Here is a 10533-nt window from a genome sequence, read left to right as displayed (position 1 = left end):
CAAACACCCCAGTCGAGCTGCGGAGACGAGATGCCGATAAAAGACCGGTGCTGACCAACTCGTCGCGTGCGTACACTGCCGGAGGTGCCGCTCGTCCACCGGTCGATGTTGATGGACAAGATGAGGATGAAGTCGCCGGAGTTGTGGGAGCTATAAGGCACTTTTCGCCGTTTCAACGTCCAGTGGTATGTCATGTCCAACAAGAGTCAGGGACAGCGGGCCATGCAGACGGAAACAGTCAGACACTAAAACTCTCCGTGCCTCCGCAGCAAGTCTCCAGTTCTGAGACGCTCCCCGAACTCAACGTTGCAGTTATCGGGGCCGCCAACGTGGGCAAGTCCACGTTCATGCAGCACGCCCTCGCGCTGCCGTCCATTCCATCCTCGCAAGCAGCCGAAGGTGAACTCCCGATCCATGGCACCACATACCTCGTCCGACTGCTGAAGCTTCCCATCGACGAACTCGACATTGACGATGACGATACCATCAGCTGGCCCGACACGATTGAGGACAAGATGATGCCGAGGATTGATGGCGCGGTTGCATTATACGACGTACAGGACAAAGCAAGCATTGAAGAGCTGCCCGAGGTGCTGAGTGAGTGTCAATCGTATGCAGTACGCACGGTGGCAGTACTGACCATACATTTCTCGTACAGACGCCATCTCGAAAGCTTCAGTACCCACAATCCTCCTATCGTGCAAGTGCGATACTCCCGAAGCACAGCGCGAGGTCAATCCCGACCAAGTCGAGCACAACGCAAAAAGAGCCATCAGCACACTGAGTACATTGCAGGTGTCAGAAGACAAGCCTGACAGCCACCAGCGTGGCATTTTCATGCTATTGAATAGCATTGTTTCAGAGGAACATCGCAGAAGTCTATCATCACGCCGCAGAGCGCAGACCAGTTCACTACGCCCCACCTCCTCGAACGCATCTTCCACCAGGCGTGGACACTCTCGCGCGAGCTCCGATTTGAGCGCGACATTCTACAAAGACCAGCGACACTCCCGACACGACTCTAGTATTGCGTATAGCACAGGCGATCGTCAGCGGGCGCCGCGAACAGAAGAACAGATGCAGGGTTCATTTCTCTTGGAAGAGTCGGCGAGCGATGCCTCGCTCACATCGTCGTCGTATGCGTCGCTTACAGCCGCGGACATCCCACAAGGCCTGCCGCCGTCGGCGTCTGCTACTGCTTTGGTGGAGAACGGTGCCAGCTTTGATGAGCTGGTCACGCGACTGCTGTCTCAGCCGATCTCGAAGGCTGACGGCAAATTTGCTGCCATTTTCCTGGCCATGTACCGAAAGTTTGCGGCTCCGGGAAGGTTGCTCGAAGCAATCGTGGAGAAATTTGACCTGCTGGAGCGAAATGGCAGTGCGGCACTGATGAGATCAGTAACGCAGTTGCGCTATGTCGAGATTCTCGAAAAATGGGTCACCGCATATCCTGGAGACTTTGCATACCCAAAGACCAAGAGACGGTTATTGACGTTCGTCGGAAAACTTGCCGAGACCCGCGTGTTTGCGTCAGCAGCGCGAGAGATCAAGGCAGGTGCTGAAGTTATCCACGCAGACGACGACACGCACTGGGCGTATTGTGATAAGGATCGTGAAGCGAACTCGGATCCGGGGAGGGCATCGCTGTCTTCCTCTGCGAGCACCTTGATCGATGATCCGTCATTCACTTTCGAGCAAGAACTGAGCGGCAGTACGATCAACGACGATGTCAAGTTCGAGAACCTGCCCAAACTTCCCAACCAGATGACGATATATGTCGAACAAGCGCAAAGGCAGGCTCAGACACTGGAACCTATGCCGCGAATGCCTTTGACGAAAATACATTGGCGGATGCTGATGGATCATCCGGACGAGCTCATTGCCAAGGAGCTCACGCGCATGGACTGGATCATGTTCTCTGCTATTCGCCCGCGAGATCTCGTACGAGACGTCTCCTTGTCGAAGGAGCAGAAAGCTCGATGCAAGAACCTCGCTCACGTCAACCGCATCACTGATCACTTCAACGTGTTGGCTAGGTGGGTCGCGAATTACGTCTTACTTCGTGACAAACCCAAACACCGTGCAATGATGCTGGAGAAGTTCATGAAGATCGCGCGAAAAGTGCGGGAGTTCAACAACTACAGTGCTTTGGGCGCCATCATCGCCGGAGTGAAGTCCACCTCGGTACATCGTCTCGGTCAGACGAAAGAGCTGATTTCGCCGGCCACGGGCAAGGACTGGCTGAAGCTGGAGATCCTGATGGCGAGCTCACGCTCCTATTTCGCCTACCGCCTCGCTTGGGAGAATAGCTCTACCGAGCGTATTCCGTATCTTCCTCTTCACCGCCGCGATCTGGTCTCGGCGGAAGAGGGCAACAAGACTTTCATTGGAGACGTGGCCGACGGCCGGATCAACTGGAAGAAGTTTGAGATTATGGGTGAAGTGATTATTGGAATACAGCGGGCGCAGGGCATGCCGTACAAGAACATTGTGGGCTCCCAACAGATCAAAGACTTGGTGCTGGACGTCAAGTTACTTGAGGATGAAGAGGTGAGTCTTATCCTATCATGCACTGTCAACGGGCTTGATCTCGATACTAACGATGATTCCCAGGAGCTCTACGAGCGCAGTCTACAGTGTGAACCTGCGGCTTCTACATCGGCGTCTTCGGGACCATCGTCAAAATTCAAGGACTTCTTCAAACGATGAGACCGGCTGGAAACACCTTCACAAGCCCTTTGGATGCTAGGAAAGACGGAAAGAGAGGTTGAAATGTTACCAATGATGAATGATGAGGACATGATTGCGCTCTATGTTGCGGCTGGCTTTGCGGCGCCGCCGAATGAACATGTGCAGGATGATGAAGAGGGAGGGCAACGCTGAAGAACGAAAGAGGGAGGGTGATAGGCCAATGGGTCGAGCAGGCCAGTCGAGCAGGCCCCGTGTACGGCAGCAGGACGTTGGATAGAAGTGCTGTGCGATGCTTGTTGATCATGGCGCGAAAGATGACGAGAGTACGCGATCTTGGTCTAACATCCACCAAGTCTCTTCTGCCATTGAACATGCACCCTCACTGGCACGCGGAGTAAGATGTCTTGCTAAGTTACCGTCACGCCTTGTAGAGATGTCCTGCTGACTTGCTTGTACGGCTTGATCTACAGCTTCATTGTTGTACCGCTGCCTTGCTTGCCAGTCTATCAGATCCTCTTCCTGTTTCCAACGCTATTCAGGGCAATACGACACCTGCATTGCTTGTTCATTTTTTGCTCCTTCCAGATGCGGCGGTGACGTTCGAGCGCGTGATGTTGCACGAGCAAACGAACGCTCTTCGATCATCTTCTGCGACGTTTGGCCCTCCAACAACATCTCACTTCATCTCTCCTCCCTATCCACCATCTCATCCTTACTCATCGCAATTCAGATTAGACTTCGCTCCACTGACATCGGACGCACCTGCTGCACAACTCATCGCATCATGTCCGGCCTCTCCCTTTACTTCCACGCTTCGCTCTACGTCTTCAAACCCAAGGCCGTCGCGGTCATCACAGCGCAGTTCGACGAGAAGGTGAAGGGCACCGGCGCAAAATGTGAATGGCTCCCCCAGCAAGAGGTATGATCCTTCACATTTCTAGCACACCGCCGCCAGACTGACAAGCGCAGATATTTAGTCTTCAATGTCTCCAGTTGCATGGGACATTCTGCGATGAGGCTTTGGGAGATATCATCGCTAAATACATCACAACAGAGCTTGAGGCTGCCGAGCGTGAAGAGGTGAGTACTCATGTAGCGTCGATGTTGTGCTGCGGCTGACTTCATCTCAGAGAGACCCGGATATCGTGCGATACCCTCAGAGCAGATTGGACCGCGTCGACACCGGGCCCACCGAAGAACAGATGGAAGATGAAGCTCTCCTACAGCCTCCACCGGCGCATGTCCGACCTGTCTTCACGCACATAATCGTCACCGGAGAAGGAGAGGGCAAGCAAGTGAAGTTCTTCAAGATGTACGAGCTCCCCGAGGACTTCCTACGCCGCATTCTTTCGCCTCGAACTGAACCATGCCGACGTTTACTGAGCTATGGCTTCACTTGCCGAGCGGTTCGCTGGGACGCTCAGCTGGGATATGTGTTCAATGGCCGGGATGGTAAGAATGCGGCGGTGAGCACATTTGTTGGAGGCGACTTTCTGAGCGCGCTCACATTTCCTTCTATGGACGACATCCGAGATCGATCTGAGTCCGACGTTGAAGAAGAGCTGGCCGTTCATCAGTGGGAGCACATCGACGCCAGAGCTCCAAGAGTGGAGGACTGGGTCCGCGGCGTGGGTGAGACGAGACAAATCGTGCCGGAAATCGAGGGCGAGGTCGTGGAGAAGGCCGGCTCCAAACCGACGGTGGCACCACTGATCGATCTCGGTGCAGAGGATCCGAACCAGAGCGATGGAGAGTCCGAGGATGAAATCAGGACGGGACAGCCGTTGTCGTTCGATGACATTTTATCTGGTCCGACCATTGCTGACCGTGCAAAGGAGGAATCCGGGAATGAGATCAAGATTGGGCAGCTGTTGTCGTTCGATGACATGTTGTCTGGTCCGACCATCGCTGACCGTGCAAATGAGGACGACTCTGACGACTCTGGTGACTCTGACGAAGCCATCTCCCTCCCCACGAAAGTTCCGATGACCGTACCATCACGAGCGGCTCCAGCGCAACGAGTGGACAATCGTGGGTGGGACGCTGTCCTGCCAAAAGTGGCACCTCAAGGACAGCCTGTCCTCCAAAATCGCAGCAACTCTGCGGCCTTGAAGCCCCTATCAACCCCTCCGCCCGCTGCCCCGGAATCCTTCCCAGACTATGGCTCAGCATATAGCAAAGTCGACGACGTCGGCCTTCTGGCTCCTGCGGCTGCCCAGGCCATGTACGAGCATCACAGTCGCAGTGCTCGCCCAACAAAGTCCAAAGCGAGATCGGTGGTGCCGCGTGCGACTATTCGGGATGAATCGAATACAACGCCAAGTGCATCTCACGAGAGTGATGACGAGGTCATTGATCGCCTGCAGACTCCAGACCCACGTTTCGCTCAGAGGATGAATACCATGAATCAGAAGGCCGGCAAAAAGGGCAAGGGCAACAACACATCAAAGGCTGCGGGAAAGAAGCCCGCTTACAAGGCCCAGCTACCTCTGCCAGATCCCGTGCCCGCTCCAAAGCCCAAGAAGGTGGTCGAGGCGCCGAAAACAATTTCCAAGTCTGTCATCTCATCGTCCAGTGTACGTTCTGCCGCGACTAAGAAGCCTGTCGATGCATTTTCCAAATTATTGGCCAACACATTGGAGACGCAACGCCAGTCCAATGACGAAGAAGACTTCGATTCCGACGAAGAGACTCTCACCCCGAAGCCTCGGATGAAGCTCATGGCACAGATCGGCATATTGCTATCTCGCTCCGAGGACAAAACCCTTGGATCTTACCGAACCGTCCCTCCTCAGGAGCTCCAGGAGAAACTCAGTTCGATGTCGGACGATCTCAAAACGGACTTTCTCCCTCGTATCACTTCAGCAGACTCGGATGCAGTCTATCTGAATGGCATATTCGAAGCGAATGGGTTGCAGATGGAAGCCTTCTACGAGATCTCCATCCTGGACATCAAGAGTTGGCCACTAAAGATCACAGTGCCCGCAGCGAACAAGAGCGACTTCACAATCAAGGCTCGGGATCGAGCCATGGGCTACGCTTTCCTCCACTTCCCTGTTCGCGTTTGGGATGCACGCGTGACACTTGTCGATCCGGGTCTCAACCACGAGACCGCATCTCGCGATGCCATCGCCGAATTTGTGTCCTCGATGAGCTGTACTCCGGGCGAAGCACCGTCATTTCGGGCCTTCGTTCCGCCGGGAGAATTCTTTGTCCAGCGAGTGACTGCCATAAAATTCTACTCGTACGACCTCGATGGAATGATATACCGCCTGGTCAAGACACAGGAACTGGAGACGAGCGGACAGAGTCACCGCCGACACTACAACTTTGTGGCCAAAGCGGCGGAGACTAGAGAGGAGATGGTGGCGAGCCACCGAATGTGGTGGGAGGTGAGACTGGAGACTTTTGATCTTCAGATGGCGGAACAGATGCAGAGTCGTGTCGACGAGCTGGTGAGGTCAATGGATGGAGTGGGATTGGCAAATGTTGGCCCGTGGGAAGGCAACGAGGAGGAGGTGAAGGAGGAGATTCTGCAGCCGGTGCGTGTCAAGACGGGAGATATTGAATGGTAGGGAAGCTGCTGTTGGACGAGATAAGTTACATTGCCACAATGATGAGTTGCTCCGCCAATGTTCTTGGACGAGGTCCTGCCATTTCTTATGTGTCCCGCTGAGTTACACGTACCCTGGCATGCCAGTGTATCTCGACCGTACAGTTCAGTCATCTGTACGTCAATCTAAGCCGTCCTGCCACCGTACTTGCTAGAGGATCTGCCATAGTACACGCACGCCTTCAAAAGCGTGCTGCTACAGCATGTTTACGGCGACTTTTGCCGTCCTGACATCGTACCTGGCCTTGACTTATTAGCGTGCCTGCCAGCATGGAAACGTATACGCAAGGCCGAGCTCCTTTATTCCGAGGTCGAAGAAAGTCTGTGGCAGAGCTGCCCGAATGCCCTCGTCGTAGTTGTGGTCGAACAGCGACACGATGATGATGACCGGGTTCTCGGTGGCAACGAAGCCATTGCTGCGCATGATCTTCATGTTCTCTTCGCGGACTTTCCAGCCAGAGCCACCGTTCCACAATCGCCATCGCACCGGGTAGTCACTGTCGTTCTTGGTCATATTCTTCTCGAGGTTCTTAAGCCTCGCGAATGTCGCAGCACATCCACTCCGTTGGAGACCATTGCGTAGTCGCTCCAGCACCGTGTCCACCCACTTCATGCTCCTAGGTTCGTTGATCGGATTGGATCGGTTTGTCGGCATGATTCCTCGAGCTACTCGAAGTAGTCTCTGGACGTGAGTTTCTCCTGTCCTGTGGTCGTCGTGGGGGAATGCGACTGTCGGTGACTGGCGGGAAGACGTCGATGCGTTCACGATCTCTGGCCGACAAAGAGCTCGATGTTGATCTCTTCGGCTACGACCAGCCAAGCTTTACCGATAGCGATTCGCAGAAACTCGGGACCTCAGTGATCCTCAGAGTAGGTCCTTTATCACTTCTTGCTGGCTTCGACCTCGGCTGGCACAGCGGCCGTGGCAGCCGCCTCTGCATCGATGCACCCTGGCAAGACCAGCCTCTGCGTATCGACCTTCGGCGTATGACCTTGTGTCTTCTTGGCCATATCGGTCATGTGCTCGCCCAATCCGGAGAAGAATCGCTGTACGTCGGCCGCTTCCTTTGATAAAAAGTCGCTCGTGTTGCGGTCGACAGCGCACTGGATGTTCTCGGGAACGTGGTGGGTGTAGAAGTTCCCGCTGCCTGACCGCATCATGCAGCTATCACTTGTATTAGCTTGGATATCAGATTTGACGAGATTCTTATACTTGCCGTTCACCTTGGCTTTCGCCATCTTGAAGGCCTCGCTCCTCTCCTCTGAACTCTCCGCCGCTTTCTTCTCCATATCAGCTGCCGCATCTTCGGCCCTCTTCACACTCGCCTCTTGCTTGCGCGCCCCTGCCTGAAGCCCAATCGCATCGTCTTCGTCTTCGTTGTGAACAGACATGCCGGCGATGTTGGCTTGTGTGAGTAGCTTGATGTGCGACTTTTGCGCATCACGCACAGCCTTCACCGCGGTGTTCTCCGCCTCTAATCCCTTGATGGTAGAGGCTTGTTCTGTCATGACCTTCAGGTCTGCCGCTTGGGTTGCTCTGGCCTGAGCCCAACCGAGTTGGGCGACTTGGGCTTCGGCCTTCATGTTGCGCGCATCTCGGATGGCGGCTTCCAGTCGGCGTTGGAGTTTGAATGTCAGTGAGTGCTGTGCTTGCGTTTTGGCGAGGTTCGGAGGGATGGCCATCGGGCGTGACATGGTGGTTGTGGTAGAGTTGTGGTAGAATGTGCAGTCTTCGAGGTGGTGACCGAATTGGAATGAGAGGAAGAGAGAAAAGAACGGGGATTGAAGAAGTATTTGAAGACGTGGACACGCCTGCATTGACATGTGAAAGGTCGACCGACAGTGTAGCAGTGAACCGCGGAAATTGCTACTGTCCCTGACCAACAATGCAATGGAACTGGCGGAAAGACGGCGACATGATCACCATTCTCAGCACCTTTCTGGCCAACAAAGAGCTCGATCTTGATCCCTTCGGCGACTAGCCAAGCTCCGCCAATGGCGATATTGTTCGTGTGACAGGAACTCTGTGACAACAGGAGTTTTAATGTACCCACGGCTGGACCATACTTCGGAATCGCTTGGCCTTCTTCGATCTCAAGCGCCTTGTCCCAAATATCGTACAGGTAGTTTCCCGTATCTGTACGCTCCGTTGCCAGCGAAAATCTGGCGTCTGTCCTCCGGGTCGGCATGCTTGCTGGTTTGCTTGGCAATCGAGTTCCGAAGTAGCGACGACGTACTGCTTCTAACATGTCCGTAGGCGCTTCTCTGACACTCCCTGTCCAATCGAATGAGGTAATTGCCATTCACATGCAACGCACCGCTAGCTTCGGGAGGAGGTGGACCAGATTTGGCACCGACCAAGGCTGGCGAAGTGAAAGTTGTGTTTCGAGGTAACTGATTGCATCTGGTGAGGCGGTTCTCATAGCCGAAATATGCTGGGCGGCCAGTCGGGAATGGTGGCAATGACACCTCTTCTGGAGCCTATGATGTACTCGTGGGCTTTGTCGTAAGCGTATGTGAGCAGCTCCAACAAGCCTGCATGGATGAAATCTTCCTCGTACTTTGTAACGTTGTACTTGACGCTGTGTAGATATCTCTTGGGTGATGAGGGAAGTGACTGCCGTCGATGGGTTCCATGTCATCTCCATTGTGCGGGAGGCTTGGGCCGTTCTTTGCCGCTTGCGGTTGTTTGGTGCGCTTGGATCTGTATACGTTGTTGTTGTTGATCGGCGGCTTGGTGAAGTTGTCTTGATCGCATTCACTCTCGGAGATCTTGTCGTCAAATCCATCGCTAGGGTCGGAGAATGCTTCGTCGGATTGCGATCGTGCATTGCGGTGTCGAGTGCATCGTCATTCGAAGCTTCAACAAGATCAGGTCGAGACTTTTGCTTTGCAGCGGTCTCATCAGCATACACGGCTTCCTGTGGCGACTGTCCTGCTAGATCATCAGCCCGCTTGCCACAGTGTCGAGCGAAGTCAGCTGCACTCGAGCTTATAGGATGCAGTGTAGATGCGGTCGTGCTGTGTGGAAAATGCTTCATTCTCGGCCGGTACGAGACCTACAAGATCCTACCAGCGAGAGATGGAGTCTCCGCCCGCTCCCTGTTCTTGAGACCTCTTGCCAAGCGAGTCGCCTTCTCATGAATTGGGACCTTCTCCTGACTCTTCTCCACAACTTCACCCTCCCAGGCCACCCTCTTCTGCAGGTTCGGATTCGGCACTCCCATCTCGCGCCACTTCTTCGGCGGCTTCTGCCCTTGAGCCGCCATCTCCGACCACTTCTTGACTCCTCGTTTCTCCCATCGCTTCATCCTCTTCTCAATCTCCTCCGCGTTGGGCTTCCATTTCGACTTGAGAACACGACGGATCGCTTCCGGGCTGATCTGGAAGTGTTCGCGGAGCATGTCGATGTTGTATGTTGATGGATTGGAGGCGTGTAGCGCGCGGATGCCTTCGAGAGTGTCGGGAGAGAGACGTTTGCGTGGTTGCCAGCCTGTCTCGCCGAATTTGCGTTCGAGAGCGGACTTTTGGATGCCCCAGGGTTCTTGTTTGGAGCGTGGAGTATCATCTGCGTCTTCGGACGCTATTGCTTCTTTTGTGTTATCCCTTTTCTTGGGCTTGGTTTCCAGCTCTTTTCTCCTCGAGCGTAGCTCTCTGGCAGGCTTGGCTGCCGGCGATTGACGTGATGAGCTGGCCTTGGTATTCAGCTCTTTCGTCCTCTCTCTTCGACTCTTCTTCGCTTCCACGCCCTGCTCCTCTCCTGCCTCTCCTGCCTTGGTCTCGCCCGTACCGACTTTCTCCTCAACCTTGCGTTGTCGCTGTACCAGCATCCCTGATCTCTGTGGCTGTCCGTTGACCGTTGTTCGTTTCGTCCTCGGATCTCGAGCCGTCGTAGCTTTCTTAGCTCTCGCAGCGACGCTCGCCTCTGTCTCCTTCTTGCTCGTCTCGACGAGGCTCTTGAGGACCTCCGACCCCATCGGGCCCTCGACCATCTTCAACACAGATTCCACTTGATCTCGAAGCTTGCCGGGCTTGCTCTGCTTGTGGCTTCCATTTTTGACTCTCTTCAGCTTGCGCAGCATTCTTGTCTCTGCTCTTGATCTTCCCTCTGTAGCACCAGCATTTGAGGATTCTTCTGTTCGAGTAGATCCTGTCGATGCCATCTTCCCATGACTGCCACTTCGCTCCGCCTGAACCATAGGCTCTGCAAGCTCGATCTCCGCATGCCA

The 10533-nt window shown here is 54.5% G+C and overlaps 3 protein-coding genes across 3 annotated transcripts; 1 reads left to right on the top strand and 2 right to left on the bottom strand.

The window, feature by feature from the left end:
- Positions 1 to 287: 287 nt before the first annotated feature.
- Positions 288 to 2550, top strand: MYCGRDRAFT_20652 (uncharacterized protein; the record flags this gene model as incomplete). Its single annotated transcript, XM_003856973.1, has 3 exons — positions 288 to 597; positions 659 to 1024; positions 1154 to 2550. Coding segments are annotated over 3 exons (2073 nt in total), but the record flags the coding sequence as incomplete, so codon positions are not given.
- A 4770-nt stretch (positions 2551 to 7320) lies between these two features.
- Positions 7321 to 7999, bottom strand: MYCGRDRAFT_90006 (uncharacterized protein; the record flags this gene model as incomplete). Its single annotated transcript, XM_003856611.1, has 2 exons — positions 7321 to 7369; positions 7518 to 7999. 2 exons carry the CDS (start codon positions 7997 to 7999, stop codon positions 7321 to 7323), a joined length of 531 nt encoding a protein of 176 aa, XP_003856659.1.
- A 1481-nt stretch (positions 8000 to 9480) lies between these two features.
- On the bottom strand, positions 9481 to 10017 carry MYCGRDRAFT_27778 (uncharacterized protein; the record flags this gene model as incomplete). Its single annotated transcript, XM_003856610.1, has 1 exon — positions 9481 to 10017. A coding segment is annotated over one exon (537 nt), but the record flags the coding sequence as incomplete, so codon positions are not given.
- Between the last annotated feature and the right edge of the window lie 516 nt (positions 10018 to 10533).

The sequence above is a fragment of the Zymoseptoria tritici genome, chromosome 1 (genome assembly GCF_000219625.1).
Source record: "Zymoseptoria tritici IPO323 chromosome 1, whole genome shotgun sequence".
Lineage (NCBI taxonomy): Eukaryota > Fungi > Ascomycota > Dothideomycetes > Mycosphaerellales > Mycosphaerellaceae > Zymoseptoria > Zymoseptoria tritici.
Note: the sequence above shows the minus strand (reverse complement) of the source record. Positions and strands in the feature narration are given on the sequence as shown.